This window comes from Pelecanus crispus, chromosome 6, assembly GCF_030463565.1.
Source record: "Pelecanus crispus isolate bPelCri1 chromosome 6, bPelCri1.pri, whole genome shotgun sequence".
NCBI classification, from domain to species: Eukaryota; Metazoa; Chordata; class Aves; order Pelecaniformes; family Pelecanidae; genus Pelecanus; species Pelecanus crispus.
In genome coordinates, this window is record NC_134648.1 from 55,156,791 (window position 1) to 55,181,042 (window position 24,252).

The 24,252-nt window shown below is 37.2% G+C and overlaps 1 protein-coding gene across 6 annotated transcripts in view; it reads right to left on the bottom strand.

Annotated features, from left to right (window-relative positions):
- TTC7B (tetratricopeptide repeat domain 7B) overlaps positions 1–24,252 on the bottom strand; it is a 146,327-nt gene that overhangs the window by 67,935 nt on the left and 54,140 nt on the right. For all 6 annotated transcript variants that reach the window (XM_075712050.1, XM_075712048.1, XM_075712047.1 and 3 more), the window contains 8 exons: positions 24,150–24,228; positions 20,913–21,085; positions 16,253–16,316; positions 10,943–11,080; positions 5,442–5,525; positions 4,128–4,232; positions 2,652–2,769; positions 2,397–2,454 (listed from right to left, as the gene is read on the bottom strand). In XM_075712050.1, the coding sequence (XP_075568165.1) occupies positions 2,397–2,454; positions 2,652–2,769; positions 4,128–4,232; positions 5,442–5,525; positions 10,943–11,080; positions 16,253–16,316; positions 20,913–21,085; positions 24,150–24,228 (819 nt within the window). The remainder of the gene's footprint in view (positions 1–2,396; positions 2,455–2,651; positions 2,770–4,127; positions 4,233–5,441; positions 5,526–10,942; positions 11,081–16,252; positions 16,317–20,912; positions 21,086–24,149; positions 24,229–24,252) is intronic.

The following is a 24,252-nucleotide window of genomic DNA, read 5'->3' on the forward strand; positions in this document are numbered from 1 at the left end:
GAAATCTGGCATAGGCAAGGGTCCAAAACATAACTGTATTTCTTCAGGACCTCTATTTCTTCAGGAATTGGTCCTCTAGGTAAGTGATTAAAAAAAAAACACAAAAAAACCCCCAAAACAAAAAAACTTGGCAGATCAAAATACTGAGCCCAGTACAGCTGCTTGTTTTATAAACTGTGTAGGAGATGAATGGGGAATTTCAACTTCCACCTCCTGGATTTTTAAGATGTGGGAAGAGAAAGTAGGCACGACTCTGGTATGCTGAGCATAACATACACTCTGTGATAACAAATTTTTGGTAACATCCTATACCTATGTTACCGACACAAGGAACCAGCAACATTATCACCCAAATTGAAGTGTATTTCCAGTACAGCTGATCTATCAGGTGTGAGTCTCTCTAAGAACCCAAGTGGGGAAACATGTTAATATGCAGAACAATCATCTTTCATAAGATACTTTTTCCCTTCTCTTAGAATGTAGCTATGGGATTTTTGAGATGCAGAAACTCTGTTCTTTTCAAGGGCCAAACCATTCTATTCAAGATTCTGTGTGGAGTCCGAGCTACTCATATCAGCAATATCACTAACAGCAATATTAGCAATTCACTAGAGTTTTCCAAACATATACCCTGCACATTACTAAAACCTGTGAAAGAGACTTTAATTAAAAGCCTATGTACAAGTTCATTCTGAGAAAGGCCAGCAGAAAGGATGAACATGTAACTCAACATCAATACCCTGGAACATGCACTTAAAAATACAAAGCATTGTTTCTAGGAGGTTGTATCAACTGGAAAAAGAAAACAACGAAAACCCCAAAGCATCAGAAAGATGCATGGAAATCAGATGCAATTAATCCTCGTGTTCCCAAGACTTTCTGTGTATAAATTTACATTCTGCTAGTTAGCACAAATATTTCAAAGCTCCATATCACTACAAAACTGAAGTTCCACTCTACCTATACAGCTAAAGGAAATCTGTAATGGTTCACTGAAGAGATGCTAGATTTGTTTGCAGATTTCAGCTGGCAATAGTTGCTGCTAGGAAGTCTTCGAAACTGAACAGTTAAGAAGGTATCAAGAGGCTTATTGTTCAGCTGTAGAGAACGAAACAGAAAAGTTCCTGGGTGAAAGACGACATAACACAATCAAGCAACAATATTTGAATAGGGAGTATTTGAAAAATAGTTCTCCTAACCTACTATGTATTGCTTATTCTCTTTTAACTCAAACCACTTAGTCTTTTTCTAGAGCAACCTAATAAAATATTACCATAGTAAGTAGTATGCTATCTATAAAAGCATCCTCATATTTATGGGTGGTCAAAACACTGCACAACCTCAAACCTCAGAAAATGGAAATTTTCCAGACAGATCAATAGCAGGTAACAACTCTCAGGGTTTTGGGAATCGCTACACTAAACTGGGGGGTAGAGTCAGCAGGCACTGAACTGGAATGGACGAGCTTCAGGCTATGGTTCATTTCATGCCTTGCTGTTTCAAAGAATCAGCAGAAGAAAGCAAATCACTATTAGAACCTCAAAAGTAGCAAATGGGTAGAAATGGTGAGAAATGGTTAGCATAGTATTTTTGAAACAGTGATGATTAAGTCAGTAGTAAGAGGGATGGGTGGGGAACTGAAGTATAAACCAGGAGGTAGAAAGTTCAGTTTCAACATGGAGAAAGAATGCTGAAGTAATAAAAACTGTTAAAACCATTAAGGAACAGGAAGAGCAAAGATATGTTAAAACATATTTACACACAGAGGAACAGTTAAGACAGGAAAAGGAAGGACCAATACATACCAGCCTCACTCCAAAGTTACCTGCAAACAGTGCTACTTCTGGTAAGGCACTTGGAAGACTGGGCATTTGCGTTGTCATTGCCTACGCTGTCAAATCTCCAGATAGAATTTTTTCTTTTTCCCCTTAGCTTATTACCTTACTACCTGCATTTCACCACTCATCCAGAGCAGCAGGCCCTCAATTATCGCTCTTCCTCTACAGAGATAATTGCAAAAGCCTGCTATATAATCTGATCAGTGACCAACTCTTCGAGAAAACCTATCACATTGAACCATGACTTGAAAGCTTGCATCATACCACTTCTCCTTCTAGATCAGAACAGAATACTCCTTTGAGCAAGTACTTTATACTAGAGAGCCACACAAATGTGTTTAAAATTACATAAAAGGAAATCCTTAGAAATCAATTTAGGTATTTCTGACAGAAAATGATGAAGTAAATGCTAAAGAAATACATTCTGTACTCATGAAGGGAGATTCCCAGAGGTGAAATCCTCATTACACAATCTTTTACAAGTTCCTCTTTTTAGCACATAATAAAGCTTTTCACTACATACAGCAGAACGAAATGAAAAGATTAACACCCACTCACCTCTGAAATGCAAGAAGAGCCTTTCTCTGCAAGACCTCTTGCATCCCTCGCAAAGATGCTGAAAAGGATATATTTAATCAGTTATATGCAAGATCAAGAGATTTCATTCCACATGCTCATTGAAGAAGTTTTAATACATAGACTGAAAAAAATGGTTGCACACAGAAGCTTTAATTTTAAGTCTAGCATTCTGCTAGGTATCCTTTTTTAGGCAACATGGGAATTTCCAAATGTGAATGTTTATTCTTATCTTACCATCAGTAGCCTGCAGACTGTAAGTCAATCCCAGTGCTAAGTAGCCTTTTGCCTTGAACTCTGATGTTTTGTCCCCAAGATCAACAACTGTTTTGGCAAATCTTTCAGCTTCTTCCAACTGAAAATATTATAAAATATCCATGTAAGTCTAAGACTAGTTAAAGCTTACATTATAATGAGAAGAATGCACAGCATGTGTATTATGCACACCGAGTCTGTTGAAATCTCAGCCATGATTGCTTTTAAGGACTATTTTGTTTTTCATTAGACTTAGTTTTCCTGCTAAATACTGAGTAAAGAACAGAGATTTAAGCTGAAGCACCCATTCCTATGGTTGAGAGAAACTCTGGCACATAACACACAGATCATTCTAAATTTAGTGAGTTTTTGCCATTTTTCTTTTTTTTTGTTTGTTTGTTGGTTGGGTTTTTTTAATAAAAAAGGCATTTGTGGTCCATTTATGCCATCTGCCATTCTTGCATTTCATAAATAGAGCTTTTGCCCCATGAACCATTTCTTTAGGAAAATCAATTACAAGAACTATGGCTCCAACCCTGCAAAAAAAAGCATAGCCATGCAGAACTCTGCACCACATACAGTATTGCTGAATATATGTGAACTCATAAATAGAGAAACATGTAAAAGATCAGGGTTTAATTGCACACCCACGCTAGCACACTATTTAACAATTTAGAAAGGAAAAAACCCCATTTGAATCCATTCCAGTAAATGTAAATGCTAAGTACAGTAAGCTACTCCATACAGAGTCAATCCATAGGGAACAATTTACAGAACTAGAATCTATGTTAATTATTAAGACTGTATTTTTGTCAGACTCAGCAAGTCATGTTTCTGCAACTGCACTATTTTCTCAATTTCTGATTGTGACCTTTCCCTCGCCTTTTCCTCTTTTTTTAAATACACTCATTCTTCTAAAAATTACACATGTATCTTGAAAACCACACAATGTTCTTTGATCACCTTAATATTTTTTGTACAGATACACCAATTTCAAGGTTATCTAAAATACAACTCCGGTCACATTTTTTAAAAAGACAATGTCCCTACCAGGAATCCATAAACCCCAGTTGTCTGCAAACATGGTATCAGCAGAAGAGTCTCTTGAATACAACAGATTTGTCTCATTATCTTCCAAAAAAAAGCTACTTTCCTCTTGCACAGAGGAAACAGAAGTCCAAGTTGCATTTTTAATCTCTGTATGCCAACATTTCAACTTCTAATACATTTTAGCTGTATCTTAGATCAGTATCAAGATATGCTGCCTTGATAAACATAACCATTGCTGTCAAATATTTTAAATTAGCCACGCAAACAGGGATGCACATGTATCTGTGCTGTATTTTCAGAAATGACCAAGCAGTTACTGTGCAAAAGTATTTGCTACATCCCTAAACCAAGATTTTGTTGCATTTTAGCACAGCTCTTGCTGAAAAGACAAAGAGTGACAAAGCTTACCCAGTGGAGAGATCCCATACAGAGCTTTGCAGCAAGGAGTGGAATAGTTGCATCATCTGGTTTCAAACGTATACATTCCTTCAAGACTTTAACAGCTCGAGCAGACTGTTAAAAACATTTTCCATTGAAATTACTAAAAGCAGAAATATGTTTCACAGATACAAGATTCCTATTTCCATCATTTACTTTATTTTTCCCATGTGAAGCAGACATTACTAAAAATTTTGTTGACAATTTGTCACAACTCCCCATGCAAGTGAAATGCAAGACTTGAGGCACTGCTGTCGCTATTTGACCCCTATGAACCATCATTAAGTGTCCCCAGTGAAACATTTGCCCAGAATGTAATTCCAATGGTACATGATTCGGAAAACAGTTTTGAGTTGCATTTCAAATTCTGGTAGGCCTGTAAGCTCACAACTTTTGAGCCAGGCAAATGAAAGAGCAGGAACAGGACAGAGTCTTCAGAACAAACAGTGTTTTAGTGCTCTTTGGGATTTACAACAGCACTTAGGAATGGCTCTGACATAAGATTGTATAACAGAGCGGTACTGCTCCTCATTTGCCTCCATCCAATCACAGTTTAGAAGATAACTCTAAGTAAACAGAGAATGGGAAGAATCAAGCCTCTTCAGAACCAGTGTGCTTCTACAAATATTTTCTAAAGAAAATAAAAATCATTCCTTTACCCCATACTCAAGATAAGCAAGCTACCCATTGAGAATGATCTTTTAGAAAATTAGTACTATTTACATTATATAATGAATGTCATTTATTTTCCGTAACGTGACAGGGAAAAGCAAAAGGAACCGAAAATAGAAAATTGCATCTGATAACATAAGTTCCTAGGTTATATAAAATTAAAAAAAAAGTCCAACTCACTGTAATTGCACAGAATACACAGTCTCAAAGACACAATCAGAAATTCACAAAGGGGAAAAAAAAAAGCAAGAGCATCATGAATCAGTATTAATTTGTACCTAAGCGTAAAATTTGTTCATCAAAACAGCACTTAAGCAAGGTTGTTACTGGATAATACGATCTGGTATAATTCACTACTTATATTCAATTAGCTTAGCTTAAGCTTGTTGGCAAGATAGTTCTTATCACCTTTCTGTCTTCCTAAATTAGAAACCATGGAAATAACAACATTCTTTGTACAGCACTAGGCATAAATTCAGGAGTACAGTGTACTTAGCTGATTTAATGATTAGAATTATTTTCAAAAACACTACAGATCAAAATTATGGAAGTGCCAAAAGTTGTTATCAAAAGCCATCAATACAAGAATTACATCCAAAAATTAAGACTTACTTTTCCTGCTGCCATCAAGGACAATGCAAATTGATACCAGAGATGGAACTCTTCAAACGCAAACTTCATGGCTCTTTCTAGACACTAATTTTGGGGGGAAAATAGTTATTTAAGGGGATATTCTTCAATTAAGATATACTAGTATAAAAATTTTCTTATAGACTCATACCTAAAATACATGTAGTTAAAAATTTAAATCATTCAAATAAGTTAAAACAGCTGCCAGATTCTATATGGAAGAAAATAACTGAACAGAAAATTGATTCTCCATTTATTATGTTTCTTTAATTTCTTCTGCTCGTACTGTCCTATTTAGTCTGAAAGAAGGAATGGTAAATATCAGCTTACTGAAGGTATCAGCTGCAAAAGGCAGGAGATAAGTCTTAAGTAAAAAGGAAAATTGTACGCACACCCTTCCTAAATTCTGAACACTTAACAAGCAATGGCACCACAAGTATTTATCAGTACCCACTTAAAAGGGGGGAACAGGTTCATCTGACAGTATTATTTCTATTTTTAAGAATTTTAACTTCACACTCAATATTCTGCTGAGATTTTCAACTTAATAACTGAATGCCAAAAGGAAATTCATTATTTACTATACTGAAATTAAATATATTAGATTAGCATTATATGATAATTTTGAAGGTTTTGTATCTGCCACTGTCAATAAGAATTATTTCATTTTGCTATGCTCATTTTTACTCCAGAGAGTCAAAAGGTGCAATACTTTTCTGGATTAAACTGATTTAGCAATTGACTTTCTAGTCTGCAGAGTCCCATTACATGAAGCAGTTTTTCTGCTCTGATAGCTATAATGTATATGCTAAACTGTAACACCATGAATTATTTTTCGCATTCACACTCAGCCTTAAAATTACAGCAAGCACAGCCAGGTGTGTAGCATGTTCCCACGCTTTAACAGAACCTGACGCAAAGAACAGCACTGAGGATGAAACAAAACAAATATGAGAAGTGCATTATTTGCTACATATAAGTAATGTATGCTAGAATTTTTCCTACTACACAATGTTCAGTATCAAGACTATTACTAAATAGAATTTTTATTAAATGATTATAGGGGAATGAAGTTTTTAAAAACAAATTTTTTCTAATCCTGCTGTTAAAAGTTTGTCATCAGATTGTATGTGTAGTAAGTTAATTAAATGTCTATTAAGAAAACCAACAGAGGATTTATTTTCCGATTGGACTTTCTTTGCACCAGTGGGGAAAAAAAAAAGATCACAGCAAGAAACAACTAAGTTACGTGTGATATCTACTCCTATTACTTTGGATACTCCACAGAGATGCCTAGGTAAGCCACACTCCTCCACCTCCCTCCATGAACTTGGCAGAAAACAGAAGTTGCTAAAACCCTCTCTCTCTCTCCAACAGTTGGTATTAGGTGCTAACCCAAGTGCCACTATATGAAGGAGAATGAATTCAGGCTTATCTTTTCTAATAAGCTTTCAAATGCAACTCACTCTATCTGTTTTGACACCAGTGTTTTACACATAATTTAAGTAATTTCAGCACTTCTTCCAGAACTCTTGACCTACAGCAGCCGTATAATCCCAGAGATTCACACAAACAAGCGGTGCATGGAAACTTAATACTGAAAGTCAAAATATGTTTATAACTTTTTAGGCTGCCTAACCATAGTTTCTTCTCCCATTTTTACATATTCATATATGTATGCATGTGCATTAATTATGTAGAGGTACTCATTCACAATTAGAAAAATAAAAATCTTTATTTTCTAGGCCTTGCTTAATTAAAAATTAACTGCCAGTTCTAACTGGCAGAAAATAAAGAAGTTGGAGAAGTTGATACTTCAGGTTTTTATAATTTTGTAATTATGGGGACACAGGACACAATTGCAGATTATTCTAAAAGGCTTCGGTTTCAATGTACCAATGATCTATTTACCGTTCTTTTTCCTTGACTTCAAGTTTTATTCATTCCATATGACATGTGACAAGTTATGTGATTTTTTTTTCTTCGTAAAATCACAAAATTGGTGGTTAGCATGTGTGGGGCTGAAGGGTATATGTCTGCATATGTGTATGTGACCTACACAACAACATGAACACCTCATAAAGTGGGTTCTTCTGAACCAAGTAACAACAAGTAATTTCAAAGAACAACAGGCTCCATCAAGAAATCAATGAGAAATACATAACAAGCAATGGTACCCTGGAAAACTGCAAGTTAAGATAATGTTCAGGATAATGGCAACTGAGAACTAATTGAAAACGCATTCAGCACAATCACTCCCCTGAAAGGCAGAAATGCAACTGCTGATATTGCCTTGTAAATAATCATGAATCACTGTATGGACAAGTAATGTTGAACACATTACTGAATTTTGTTGGTAAGCACTATGGTCTCCTCCTGAAAAGAATTCACTTGAAATTAGAGGGTTGAAAGATGAATATCTAGGAAAATGTCTGGTCTGGAAAACATCTCTCCTAGTAGGACATTGATAAGCTCATTATGTCATATCTTAGGAAACTTAAAAAACAACTTGATGACAGTCAGAGAACTTTTGTGTAGGAGAGAATTATGATGGTAGAAAGTTCTTTGATCTAGTTGAAAAAGCCATAAGAAACTGAAAGCCCATGGTATACAAACTCCATAACAAAATGAGACCTTTTCAATTAAGAACATGACTCAGCATTAGAATAGTTTAACAAGGACGAGACAGATTTTGGTCACTTACTGTTCTTATATCACATCTAAGTACTTCTGTAAGCAATCAGCTACAGCTAAACCAGAAGATGATAAAAAGATATTGGAACTGGTGGGTGAATATCATTTCCACAGTTAGAATAATGCTGCTTTCTGACTTGAAGCTACAGCAGCTCCACTACAGCAGTCATAATTAGCTCACAGAGAATGAAGCTGGCAAAAATTACATCCCTATTACATAACTGCACAGAGTATTTTTACATTTCTGAATTTGTGTTTATTGTAATACTTAGTATACTAAATATTACTAAATATAGGTAAGTATTTTATATATACGTAAGTATTTTTATATACATATATATGTATACTAAGTTACAGAAGTTTCAGACCATGGGCTGCAGGATTTGAGGGCAGATATCCTCTATCTAATCTAGATACTCACTAAACTGTAAAAGCTTCTTAAAGGCTATGTTTTCTGCTGTGCTTTCGATGACAAGAACTGGAACAAACGCGATGTTCTAACCATTTCCTGATAAGCTCTTGCTGCAGCTATATATCTAGAGTATCTCTATGCTAAAATAAGTATTGTCTATTACATCAGGTCTTCATAAGATGATTTTTTTTCATGTTCAGAATAGTTACTTCATGGACATATAATAAATACATTTTAATTATCCTGTATTGAAAAGTATTTTTCAAACATGTAAGAATTATTTTCTATTTTTCAAAGAGAACAGTTCAAAAGAATATACATACAAGTTTGATGGAATATAACTACAAAGATGCTAGATCCAGATTAAAAAAGAACAAGATAAGACCTTAAAACAAGCTTTAGGTAGACTTCAGGTGTCAAAGCCCAAGGCAGCAGCTAAACATCCTCAACTAAGAAGGTGGTCAAACAAGGAGGCTCTTTAACTTTCCAGATACTCATGGTTCTGCTTTTGTCTGCAACCAAGACCACCACCAGCACAAGCAACTTCTAGAAGACACTGAAATCCAAGATCTAAGTTGAGTTAAAACATCTGCCATTAGTTAGAACGTTCAACTGTGCTCAAAACACAGCAGGAAAAGGAACAGGCAGTGGTACTTGTCTATCAGTGTCATGGGCTAAACCGATCACACAAGCAGTGAGGGAAGCAAGCCCTATGCTCTTCTGCATGTGAAGGGACTATAAGACTTCCATCCTACCTTTCAGGGTAATGTCCTAGACTTGATGCATGGCTAAGAACACAGATACCTCTAGCTTTCTTGGTGAAGCAAAAAAACTTCTCTATTAAGAAAGGTAAGAATTGCAAACAAGAAGCTGCACCTATTGTGACACAAATGCTACCCAAAGTCTCCCAAAGGAGACAGTGGAGGAATCCCAGGAACCTGTGATATTCCCATTAATATAAAGGGTGTTTAATATTTAAAAAAAGACAAAAACCCACAACAACAACAAAAAAAAACCCCAAACCACCACGACACCACAGACAAAATAAAAGAATCAGAATTGGAACCCAGCGCTACACTACCCCTGCCTACTTGCTAGGCTAGTATATAAAAAGGAAAGGTTGCCAGCTACTTAAAGAAAAAGAAAATGAGAGTTACCTTTTCAAGTTTATTTTTTTACAATACTTGTTGATGTCTATCCTTTAAAAAGTTCTAGACTAAAGTATATGAAGAGTCATCTCTTGCAGCTTTGGTGCAACCACCTAAAACTCCACGAAGGTGATAGTGTCTGTAGTGGCAAGTAAATGGAAATATTCCTGATTACATTATGCTGTAGGGTGACAGTCCTGTATGAGCTTTCATACTGCTTAGTTTTGTGAAAGACTTTCTATTGTACTGATTAAAACTGACTTGTATGTCCAACTTGCAGCTATGAAGTACTTTCAAGAAGAAGAATACCCAATTTCAGAGCTTAACATCACAGGAGATGCAGATTAAAGGGTGACTGTCAACATGTACCAGAGAAGAATTGGGGCATTTTTTTTCATTTTTATCTTAATAAAAGTCTTCTATTATGGTAGAGAGAAACCATTTCTCAGCAAATCAGTTCCTGGATATGCCTTCCTACCACACATGCTGAAGTATTCTTTCCAGATACTAATAATTAATCATGGTCTGCAACAGTATCCTGCTGCTGGGTGAGCAGAAAGATCTGCTCTGCCCAAAGAACTGTAGTTGTTTCTCAGGTATAAAACCGTTAATGATACTTGAAAATTTCATGAAGAAGTAAGTCACCACAATCTAACAACACACATGTAAGTTGCATAATCAAACACAAGACAGTTGAGACAGAGAACATACTTTCCTACAGACCTGAAAAAGAAATACATTTCCGTTTTATTAACTTCAAAGCCATTTTACAAACTACGAGGACCTTGGAGCACTTCAAATATTATGAGGTGTAAAAGAAAGTTTTCTTTTCAAATAAAAGATCACAAATCCATTTTCTAGGTATTTATATCTATCACTTACATCCACAACAGCTTTTATCTTTTGCCATTCCTTCCTGCTGTCTCCATTTAATGTGTATCCTTTTAAGCAGACCCATGCCTCACTGCGTAAAATCCACATGAATTGCTGTGCCACTCAACATTTATGACACCTTTTACACAATTTCTGTGCTTGACCACTTCAAGTCACTTGTATAAATTTAGACAGTAAACTTTTTGGGGTGGAAACTACCTACTGTATCTATACAATAGTCAGAATGACAGTGTCCTGTATTTGTTTAGTAGTTTAGTTTAGTACTACCACAATTAACATGATTAACAGAAATAAGCAATGAAGACACAGTTGAATATTCACTATTATCAACAAACCTCTGAGAGCATTTCATATTGACCTCTTCTTCCCAAGGCTATAGTAAGTAAGTCGTAGACTACAGATGCACTTTGCAAACTGATGATACGATCATTTTTGTGTTCTGGTATTCTGCTCAGTACAGCATCACGGTTAGCCTGAAACATACCACGAAAAAAGAAACAAAGTCATCTATTGTAATCCAACCTATATTTTTGCTCAAGTAACTACCATTCTATTCAGACTGACAATCAGCAGTTGATATAGGTGATTCCACAGAGACACAGTATCTGCTACTAATTTATAGAAAGCAAGAATCACCAATTTTATACATTAGTGGATTTATGTTTCTATATGGATCTATTTTTAATTACTTGATTTTAATTACATAAATCAGGTAATGTATTTAAAATTTTTAAAGAGTTCTCAGAAACCAAATAAGGGTGGTTTTTTAATATAATGTATATTCATCTTTAAAATTTAATTTTATTTTTTGTATGCAAGTAAAACATATTAAGAAGGATCTTCAAATCTTCTATTCCATCTGTTGTAAAATAGGGCAATCAATTTCCTTTCTCTTCATAACATTATGACACTATCCTCTCACTTGTGAGTGGTAACCTGCCCAGGATAACCACACAATCACCTTCAGGAGTTACCAGTGAGAAGCGAAAACTGTCCCTGGTTCTGAGCACAGGTTTGGAATCAGGCCTAATTCCTTAATTAAACTTTTCCTTTCAAGAAGGAAGAAAGCTGAGCTAGAACTGAATTAAATGAACTGACCATGTTCACAAAGGAATCCTGTTAAAGAGCAAAGGGTAAAATTCAGGTCTCACAGTAGCTAACATTACCTGTGTTCAACTACCCAGTACTTCTCCCACTATAACATCAAGCCTCTGAAAATACCTTATCTTGATATCTTATCTATTTCTAGATTTCTTGATGTTTAATATTCCCATTGGTACAAATGCTAGTATATCTGGTAGTTTGAAGTCAGAAGTTAAATATACTCTCTCTTCCTCCCCTCTTTTTTCTTTTTATTTTAATTACACAGGGCATGGCCCCCTTAATACATTTACTTAAATACACTAAATTTTAATGGGCAGCTTATTTGTCCCTTTTTCAGAGGGGAGGAATGACACACATTAAGAGCTAATAAATTGTTTCTCTGCTTTGACAGGATAACATTTTAAGCTCTGAACATACTCAATACATCTTTAAAACCAGAATAATTAAATACCAAAAGAAATTTCAAAGAAATACATGGAGCGTAAAATCCACAGACATTTCAGGATTTATCAACTGAATAATCCACAGCTTGGTTTGAAAACACACACCCCCGCACATGCACCCCAAACCAGACATTTTGCTTTCTTTTGATCACGAAGCCTTTGGCTTTTCCTTTCTACACTGCATAAATATTTATTCAGCTTCAAAACTTCTGTCTTTTTAACTCCACATTTAATCATTGTTTGACTCAATTCCTCGCAAGTACAGAACAAGCCATGAACTAGCACTTCTTGTGAAAAAATGGCTGACGATACCAAAGCAGTATTACAGGAGAGGATGCCTTGTAAGTATTAAAGATACATATTTCGACAATCATTCTCTGCATAATTATAAACCAGAATGTATGTACTAACTTTAGTTCTGTGTTTCAAAGTGCTCAGTGTTTCAGAACTGCCACGGTCTCAGATGCTATAAAGCATCAGTTAGTTAAGCTGTAACGTGTTAGCTGGCCACACGTACCCTATACACACTTTAAGCCTGAGGTAAATGCGAGCAGCGTAACTTAGTTCACTCCCAGTAGAAGAAAGGATATGCTCAGACATTTTACCATCAGCTAAGAATAACACATAAGGTTGAGCCCAGGAGATGGTGATCAGTGGAATGAAGTCTAGTTGGAGGCCAGTAACTAGCAGTGTACCCCAGAGATTGATACTGGGCCTGATCCTGTTCAAAATCCTAATTAATGATCCAGATGATGGGGCAGAGTGTACCCACAGCAACTTTGCTGGTAATACAGCAACTTTGCTGGTAATACAGAACCAGGAGGAGGAACTGATAGGCCAAAGAGCTGTGCTGCCATCCAGAAGGACCTCAACAGGCTGAAGAAATGATCTGACAGGAACGTCATCAAAGGCTTCAACAAAGACTTGGAAGTGCAAAGTCCTGCACCTGGGAAGGAACAACCCCAGGCACCAGTACATGCTGGGGGTCACCCAGCTGGAAAGCAGCTTGGCAGAAAAGGACCTGGGGGTCCTGGTGGACACCAAGTTGAACAGGAGCCAGTAACGTGCCCTTGCTGCAAAGAAGGCTAGCGGTATACCAGGCCGCATGAGCAGGAGTGTTGCCAGCAGGTCAAGGGAAGCAATCCTTCCCCTCTGTTCAGCACTGGTGAGGCCACACCTGGAGTACTGGGTCCAATTCTGGGCTCCCCAGTACAAGAGAGATATGGAGATACTGGAGACAGTCCAACGAACGACCACTAGGATGAATAAGGGACTGGAATATCTCTTCTATGAGGAAAGGCTGAGAGAGCTGGGACTCTTCAGCCTGGAGAAGAGAATGTGCAGTGGGGAAACCTTACCAATGTGTACAAAAACCTGAGGGGAGGGTAACAAAGAAGAGGGGGCCAGGCTCTTTTCAGTGGTGCCCAGTGACAGGACCAGAGGTAACGGGCACAAACTGAAATACAGGAGGTTCCCTCTGAACATCAGGAAACACTGTTTTACTGCGAGGGTGACTGAACACTGGCACAGCTTGCCCAGGGAGGTTGTGGAGTCTCCCTCCTTGGAGATACTCAAAAGGTGTCTGGACACAGACGCAGCTTGCTCCAGGTGGCCCTGCTTGAGCTGGGGGGGGGGTTGACAAAATGACCTCCAGATATCCCTTCCAACCTCAATCCTTCTGTGATTCTGTTACTACACCTCAGCCGACATGCAGCAACATGTACACGCACTGTAACGTGAAGATATCAGTCATTCAGATACCCCTTTTCTACTCATCCCTGTTTAGATAAGGAAAGGTTGGTCTATAGGTTGGTCTATACTTTGCAAGTGTAACAGCTAGAATACAAGGACATCTTACAGTAAGAGTGATGGCAGAGTTGCAGCTGACTTTCCTTGTTATGCATGACAATACACTGAAGCAGCAGTCATGTGGCTAAAAGAGACATTTTGTACCCTGAAATGTACCTATAAGAGAATTGGAACACTTGAAAAGCACAGAACTATCTTTCCCAGAGCATTTCTTTCATAAATATTACAATTTAAATCTTACTCAAAGATCCCTTCTGAATTCAGAAACTAATGGAACTCCAGGTGACACAAAAGTAGCAAATCCACTAGCAAGATTCTATTTTCTGGATATATGTTGCTCTAGATCTAATCCAAATAAGAAGACGTTATGATGTTAGAGTGCACCACTTCCCTGGAATAGGCAGTATGATTTAGGGCTTGTACATACACAGTGATCTGATTACTTTTACTTACACAAAATGCTACTTATATGTCAGATCCCCATTCAGTTTTCCAATATTTACTTGAATAAATTCTTGAAGGACAGGTCTTGACACCTTATCTAAGTTTTTGCTAATTCACAGACAATGCAAGGAAGGGATCATACTACTTTAATAACACAATACCATCTCAAAACACCAATGATCACTCAATCTTCTGTAACTGTTCTTATTTCTTTCCCAAACACTGGTTTCAAAATCATAAATCACATACTCCTTCATAACTACTACAGCTAGAAAGTTAGCATGCTGAAGTAAGAGCTCTCAACTCTCAGAAAGATAAGTTGGTAGCAATGAATATTTTTATGCTCAATCTTCCCTTCCCCCCCTCCCAAAACTAATTTGAACAAATGGCTTAGCCGAAGTAAAGTTAATCATGTGAAAGATTTTATACTCCCCTGAAACAAACTCTTTTGCCTTAGATAACCTGCAATAATTACTTGTAAAGAAAAAAATATTGAAAGCTTGCTACAGGTATGTGCTCTACAGTGACAAGCATTTGATATAATTAGGCAGATCTAATTCACAAAGCAAAAACTGTAAGTAACCTGAAAGGAGACTTAACAGGGCAGTACTTTAATTTGGTTTTTGGCTTCTTAATGCTGATATGCAAAGAAGTACATATGCAAATACAGTAATCAGTAGTCAGATCCTGCAGAACTGGGACTGCTTCCACTTCACACCGTGACCACAGTTCACATCAGAATTCTGTATATCACCATAATCTGCCCTGGCACCTTACAGAGGCACCAGCGGCCCCTTTCAGTGGTAAGTACATACTGCAGCAAAACCAACACATGATACATGGAAATGTTTGTTCAGTCTAGTTTTCTGGTAACAGATTGTCATGAACATTGCAAGGCAGTCATTAGGAATGAGGAAAGTAGTTTGCACTACAATGTACATATTTGCCACTTTAAAATAGTTCAGATAGGACAATGTTCACTAAAATGTTCTAATCCTGTTTAACTGTATCAAAACAGAAATTATGCCAGAGAATGAAAGCTGTTTGAATCACCTATAGAACTTAAAAGACTAAGTCTGACTGATGTGCAGTGAGACAGACTACTTATACGATGCCTGAGATTCTAGAGGTTCCACCCCAATTAGAAATTAGAAAATTTTCCAATTAGAAAAACAGAAAAAATTCCAGCTTCAGCTTTTCATTTCTGCCATTTGATCACATATAACTGACCTGGTATGAGAATGTCAGTACATGGCAGTTGATAGATGACCAATACAATCATACTAGAGGAAAATATGAAAGGCTGATAAAAGGCACAAGTAGGCCATTGAAAGGAATCACCTATTGAGGAAATGAGGATATTAAACAAAATAATGCAGTAGCAAAGGCTGAATGCCAGTATCATTAAAAATCACTTACAAATTTGAGTAACATCTGAGGTTTAACGCACAATGGAAAATACTTTTTGGCTATGTTTATTATGTTTATCTAGTAGTGTTTGATTTGTTTTCTACAACAAAAATAACTTACATTTTGAGGCTGTCTGCATGGCAACCAGCTGGTGCAACAGTGGTTCATATGCCAAATGAAAGACCTGGCTTTATGTTCACCTGCCTATGGTTAGAAGGAGGCTAGGTTCAGCTACTCTAAAGGAGAAAAACTCCCATTCATAACACTTGCAGACCTCACCTTGTTTGAGTTTCAGAAGTAACTGCCTGCTTTCCTAACAGAGAATAAAACACAAGTCATCAAGTAAGGTATGACAAAAAAAGTTCTATTTTCATTTAAAATAATCAAGGAAAACACACACATACAGCACATGCGCATTCACTCTGTTTTACCTACCATAGATTCACTAATAAGCAGCAACAGTAAGGCTTCTTCTGTATTTTCTTGAGGACAAAAGATGCTGTTCAAAAGAAGAATGTAATTATTTAAGCAGGAAACATTACTTTTAGGAGTAGCTTACACAAATACAGTAAGAGTACTGTAAAAACTGGAAAATTTCCAGAAAAGAGAACCAAGAGTAACTTGCGTAGAAAACACAATTGGTTAAAATGCATTTCTTTGCAATACTCTAAAATTGCATTTGAGAAAAGCTGGCCAAACACAATAAGAGAACAAAACCCACCACAGCTGTCAGAGTTGAACACATTCAAATATCCCAAAATGGCACATAATTTGACAACTGTAAAAACTGTACCCATAGTTTAACTAGCCTCTGGCACCTAATCTATCTGAGCTGAATCTACATCACTGATTCAAAGGTTGGCAACAGGAAACTCTCTCATGAGAATAAGATAACTTCTGTATTTTAGGCAATATGTGGATAAATACTTCTATTAGTCTTTCATGAGATATGCTTGAGATTTTTTTTTCTGATGCATTTAATAGCTGTGAATATTTTTAAATAGAGCCATGGCAATCTCTGCCTCCTTGCCATAACCACTGTTACTTCCAAGCACTTAAAAAATTTGTTTTTAATGAAGTACACTTCCTTATGACTTAATACTGAAGGTTTGCATAAGACTAGTTTGCAAACTTTACTGCTTTCTCTGAACACTGGATGCTTTCTGAATACTTTTCTATGCTGAGGGACAGACAACAGTAAACTGCATTGGGTACATGACTGGTAGGAATTCATTCATTCATTCTCTCTGTCACACACACACAGTGACTGTGTTTTCACTCTCCAGATTTGTTTCTCTAAACTGTTTCTGATTTAGCACAAGTACTATTTCCTGTTTTCAGACCAATACTTCCATAATTAACTGTTTAAATGTAGAAAATAGTTTCTTGTTGTTAACAAGCAATTCCTATGGTCCCAAGGGTGCTTAAACTACAATAAATTACAGACGGGAAACTAAACTTGTCTGATATTAAAACATCTTCTGTTTTTTTTTTAAATGCACTAGAAATTTAAGGACTAACTAAATGTCTGAAAGGTAATGGAAACTAAAACACATCTGAACTCCAGGTGGTTTGAGAGCAAGATTGTCAATACACTGTGGTAATATACAGCAGCTGAGACCCCAGGGAAGTTGTTTTGTTGTTGGATTTTTATTTTTAAATCAATGCAAGTTGCTTACAAGACTTTGAAGAGTATTCTACATCTTAGAAGATATTTTTATTTTTACTTAAAAAAGAAATTTCAAAACACAGTTACTCATGAATAAGAACCACCCAGGACAAGGAATGAGAAGCAAAAAGGAAGCATCAGAGAGCTCCCCATTTACCTATAGAGTCTTCAGTCCAGAATTTAGCAACCTGGAAGTAGATTTAACCTGACTGAATGGCAATAGTTCCCAGAAAGCAGAATAACAATTGGAAATAGTTGCTGGAGAAATTACTTTCTTGGAGAAAAAAAAGGAAGTTGCCCCAAAGAGAACTACTAAAAAGTCACTTATCAAAATGAAAGCAAACATTATTTTCTCCTACAGCTTTGAATATTTTTTGGTATATAAGTTGATGTTTGTCTCAAAAAGTGAAGATCCTTTTCATGCAGAAATTACTGGGAAATTCCTTTGACTTGTGTATGCAAAAAGCTCAATTTAGTTGACTGAACTCAGACATTTTCTGTGTCTCCTGACAGATGCAGGCATAGGAGTAAAGTAATTCCAAGGTAACAGGGCAGAGCAAAAGAGGCAACTGGAAGCATGAAATAGCTACCAACCAAAGGCAAACCAGGAAGTTTAACACTTCTTCAACTGAGGATAAAGAAAACTGATGACGCAAAACCAGAGATCTCTACAAAATCATACATGGTATTAGCCAAATCACATTCACCATCCTCAAAAGAACACAATAATATATCAAGCAGCATATTTAGACAAAACCGGTACATCTCAGATTCAAACAGAGTTGGTGGTCAGATGAATACCTAGGAAGAAGTTTCCTACGTGTCTGCCTTGCTATTCATTGTCTTAGGTACTTGCTTTCAATCACTGCCGGAGATGAGATAAGTGGCTAGACATGTTTTATCTGATGTGGTGTTAATCACTCTGCCGTGACAAAAGAAAAGGACTTAATTACATGCTCTGTTGAAATTGTGGAACTCCTCACTTGCACATCCCAAGAACAAGAAAATTACACTGAACAAAGCCCCACTTTTGCCAGGAGGCATGTTTCTACAAAAGGATGAGTTGAGAATGAAGAACTTAAGTTTGAACGACTAAGCCTGAGAAATTTGCCGTAAGTATTCTGGACCAAGGAAGGAGGATTGCTAGAAATCTTTGAAGATAAAGGCCATTCTACTTGCTAGTAATAATGACACCATAATTATGCGGGTTTGCTGCTGTATAAAGTATTCATTAATGCAAATCTGCAATAAATGCAGATAAACAACTCAAATGCCTGCAGTATGACAGTATTTTAGCTTATAATATAAAGATACTCTGAACACTAAAACAAAACATCTCTTCAGAATTTAAGGTAGGACTACTTCTATAAGCAATCTACCATAGAAGCAGACTCTTTTGCACATAACAACAAGGTCACATTATGGAAAAAAGCTTTCATATTAACTAATAAGGCATATATAATGTAAGAGAGGAAGAGACTGTTCTTTAGGACTTGCTGTATGAAACTGAGTAGTTTGAATGAGAAAATGCGTGACACGGCATAAAAGAGATTTCCTTGTGTTCCGGTAATAAATGCATACTTTTTAAGTGTAGTGATCAAGATGTATCCACAAATCAGGTATTTTCTTTTTACCAAAAAGGTTGCCTGCATGTACAGTTTGTTAATTATGTACTTGCAGAGAAACATAGTAGTTGTTTTGGCAAATTGAGTGTTCAACTCTATGCCTGCATCTTTTTCTAAAGCTCAAAAGACTGCTTTAATAACTTCACATCCTAGACATAGTCAGACAAGACTGAAATTAAAAAGCTCACAGTTCCTGGGTTTTAATCCTACAGCTGGACAACAATATTACATAATAATACAAAAAAAATTATTTGGAGAAAAAGGGTCAAAAATGTCATATGGAACAGACAACAGTCTCCTAAAAGAGATTCCCAGATCACACCAACTTCACAGAATAGTTGTGGTTGGAAGGGGTGTCTGGGGATCACCTAGTACAGCCCCTCCACTCAAAGCAGGGTCAACTGGCAGGTTGCTCAGGACCATGTCCAGCTGGATTTTGAGTATATCCAGTTATATTCTCCAGACTCCAAAACCGCTTCTGTAAATTTTTTTCTTAAGTTCACATGGAATTTCAGTCTTCTCCATCTGCATTACTTAGCACCGTCCTACTATGGCAAATCACAATCTCAGCTAGCTCATTCTCTCCACTGCTACAATCTGCTTCTCAGTTCTCTGGCTCACAGTGCTTTCCAGCATGTATCAAAACAAGCAAGTAATGGTTGTTGACTATATTAAATATATATATACAAAATACAAGATCCGACAAGGACTTGTGTGTAGAATACAAGTAGAGCAGTGCAAAGGTTGCAGATTATGTAAAACAAGCATGCAACAAAGTTTCATCAATCAAACTTACTATCGATGAAATAAAAAAAAAAAAATTAAAAAAGATAGTGTGAAATGGTTAAGATTTCATTAGTATGCTTTGACACAAGCACGTTACTTTCAGGCAGAAAGCTACACCCAAGGACTGTAATAAAGTGAAAATTTTGTCAATATGTATTTTTGGCACTGTCAGAGTGTGTCTACGGAAAACAACTTTGCCTTAGAAACTATTTTTCATTTGCTCAGATAGAAACAGACAACAAGCTATTAACTTTTAAGAAAAAGTTCAAATTCAAGGAAATGGCTATCCACTTTTAATACTAATAGTAATGGGGATGCGTTTTGAAAAAAGCCCACACATTTTCAAGAAGGAAAAGATGCACACCAAAGCTACTCTAGAACTAACTATGGGATATGCTACACAAAAATGATCCATAGCATGTCACTTATCTGAATCAGTGAAAGAATAAAACTCAACAAAAAGGTGGCAACATAGAGAAATGCCAAAATTAACCTAAGAAGATTAAAAGGTAGCTGCCTTGGGAAATAAACTACCTTTGAAACTGCTAGATAAACTGCTAGGTATGTTTTGGTTTTTTATAATGTTTCAGGGATGAATTTGAATCTCCATATTGCTAACACTTTCCTTCCTATGATAATGCAGAATAGAGGTCTAGAAACAGCACACAACTTTTAAAATGTGCAGTCTCAGATTTGCCACCCAGTTCGTGTTTTCTTTTGTATCCCAGGTATAATGAGATATTGACTCTACCATATACCCCAGTATAGAATAAAAAAAACTATTTTGATAATTCAGAACAAAAGGTCTCAGGCACACAGTGCAAACTTCTGCTTGGAGAAGCATGTTGCTTCCCTAGTTCTCTTCAGGGAATATATATATACACACAGCATGGGAAACATTCCCATTCACATTGCCCAATTCCTTCTACATTTTCAACAATATAAACTAAATTATGCAGTGCACTGGGTAACAATTGCAATTATAGAAACAAGAGAGGTATAAACTCAGCCATACTTTTCTCCAGTGTATACCCGTGGTCTTCTACTGAGTGCGTAATTCTTAGTATTTGAACCTTTTCGAAGTGGATCATCTAGGGGTGATTGGTGAGGAGGATCTTCCAGTGGATTCCAATAACTCTGTTCACACATGCCTCGTAACAAAATTTCAGCCAGTTGTCTTGCTATTGTCTGTAAAAGTGAAAGACAGAATAGACTATTTCAGTTGGAAGGGACCTACAATCATCTAGTCCAACGACCTGACCAATTCGGGCTGACAAGTTAAAGCATGTTGTTAACGGCATTGTCCAAATGCCTCTTAAACATGGACAGGCTTGGGACATCGACCACCTCCCTAGGAAGCCTGTTCCAGTTTTTGACCACCCTCTCAGTGAAGATAAATATTTTTCTTAGAAATGCTGAATACAAACTCTTCAAAAACATTTGCATTATTTCTAATGGAGACAAGTCATGTAGAATGCATTTTGTTATTTTAAAACATCCAAAAAATTGGCATACTACTGTTTGAAAGGTACAAGTACCCAGTTCAATTCTCTAAACACAAAGAAAAAAAATGGCAATAACAAAAAATTTTTCAATTTTATCAGTTCAATCAAGATACTTCTAAAGTATCAACACCACCAATGGTTGCTCTTAAGAGTGGAGCACATTCAGGTAGATTTTCAGATATTTTGTGCTCAATAACCTCTACTGCCTCTCCAGGCCTGGAGTATATGTTTCTGTGGGAGAGACCACAGCGGAGCAGATATTTCCCTGCGGTCCGTGGATAGGACAACAGTGGAGCAGATGTCCACACTGCAGCAGGTTGATATTCCCTAAAGGAGCTACACCCCATGGGAGGGACCCCATGCTGCAGGAGGGGAAAAGTGTAAGGAGCAGCAGAGAGGAGCTGTTATGGACTCACCACAACCCTCCACCCTCCATGCACCGCTCGGGGAGTGGGAGGGTAGGGAGAGGAGGTAGAAGAGTCAGGAATAAAGGATTGAAGTCGAACCTGGGGAAAGGGGCTGGGGGGAAGGTGTTTTAGTTTTTGGCTTTGTTTCTCACCAACCTACTCTCTTTTAATTGACAATAAATTAACTTCATTTCCCCAATTCAAGTCTGTTTCGCCCATGACAGTAACTGGTAAGCAAACTCCCTGTCTTTACCTTGACCCACAAGCTTTTCTATCTTATTTTCTCCCTGCTGTGTTAAGAAAGGGGCATGAGAGAGCAGCTGGGTGGGCATCTGGCATCCAGCCAAGGTCAGCTCACCACAGACAGTTACAGTCTAAACCCCAGCTGACTGGGGCTTCTGACAACTTGTACTTGAAGGTGTTGGCGATTGCCACCATTGGTAAGGCTCAGCAAGTGTGAAACAAGGTTGTAGTTCAGCATGAAAATGTTTATTTTGACCAACTACTCTTGGCACCATATTGTGGCTGGAAAGCTGCCTGGCCGAAAAGGACCTGGGGGTGTTGGTAGACAGCCGGCTGAACATGAGCCAGCAGTGTGCCCAGGTGGCCCAGAAGGCCAACAGCATCCTGGCTTGGATCAGGAATAGTGTGGCCAGCAGGAGCAGGGAGGTGATTGTGCTCCTGTACTCGGCGCTGGTGAGGCCGCACCTGGAATACTGTGTCCAGTTTTGGGCCCCTCAATACAAGAAAGACATTGAGGTGCTGGAGCGTGTCCAGAGAAGGGCAACAAGGCTGGTGAAGGGTCTGGAGCACAGGCCTTATGAGGAGCGGCTGAGGGAACTGAGACTGTTCAGTCTGGAGAAGAGGAGGCTGAGGGGAGACCTTATCGCTCTCTACAACTACCTGAAAGGAGGGTGTAGTGGGGTGGGGGTTCATCTCTTCTCCCAAGTAGTTAGCGATAGGACGAGAGGAAATGGGCTCAAGCTGCGCCAGGGGAGGTTTAGGTTGGAAATTAGGAAAAATTTCTTTACAAAAAGGGTGGTCAAGAATTGGAACAGGCTGCCCAGAGAGGTGGTGGAGTCACCATCCCTGGAAGTGTTCAAAAAGCAGGTCGATGTGGCACTTCGGGACATGGTTTAGTCCAGTCTACCCTTGATTGGCTTAGAGTAGACTTGGTAGTGTAGGTTAATGGTTGGACTGGATGGTCTTAAAGGTCTTTTCCAACCTAAACGATTCTATGATTCTATATATTTCAGTGTAGAAATACCTACATAAATATTATTTAAGTAAATAATATAAATTTAAAGCTTTGAAGTCATCCTATAATCCATAACTATCAGGTTAATCTCATCTTTAATGTTTAATACATAGGCATACAAGCTGCACGACTATATATCTCAATGATGAAAACTCAAGAGATTAGTACCAGCGCAGTAGAAAGAAGGCAAGATCTACATTTGTATCAGAATTGGCATTATTTTCCAGCAACATTTCCCAGCAACAGATGTGTAATGTTTAAGCCACAGACAGCACCATATAATCTGCATCTTCCACCTTAATTCCTATACCATAAGAAGCCTTTCATCTTTTGTTCTATTAAAGTTTGCAATATTAAATCTCTTCATTGAAAGTCTATTATTTAATAATTTTTATATCCTTACTCGGAATCAGTTATTAAATGAATTACCTTCCTTATTAGCACTTCGAAAGTTTTAAAGACCTAGTATTAGGAAACTAATCTAGGACATTTTGAAAATCATTACATCAGAGAAAAAGATATAAGCCTTGGCCCTTTATTATATAAAAGATACAAAAAAGATGCATCACTCATTTGGTAAGGGTTTATTTTCTGACAATATAAATAACAAATCTTCATGATTTTGCATTTATTGTTTTCCTTTAAGAGGCTTTATCACAAAAATAAAGAAATGATAACTTGATAACTTCCAACTTAACAGAACACACATAAAGATGGTGCACTCTGTCCTCACTCCCATTACATTACAAAAAGTTGAAACAACACCCTTGTGAAACTACAGTAAGTCATAAATAGGGCAATTATGATTAAGGTTGAAAGTATGGTCAGTAAGGGACCAATCAGGTTCTAACCATAACAACAAATAGGAAAGAGATATAAGGGAGAGACTGGGTATCAAACATTCTTTTTTATTTTAATCATTCACTTAAAGAAATGTAACCTTATAAAGTGGTGGATAACAGATCCTGATCAATAGGCTGTGTATTTGATTATTTGTCTCTAACTATATACAGTATATTTACACTTTACCTGCCTACTAAAATTCATACGCTGCAATAGGAATGTGGTTTAATATAACTTACCATTCGCAGATTTTGTGTAGTTCTTGTTTCAACAGCTCTTAGTAACTCTCTGAATCTACCAACTCCTCTCGTCAAGTTCCTGTATATAAACATAGAATTTGAC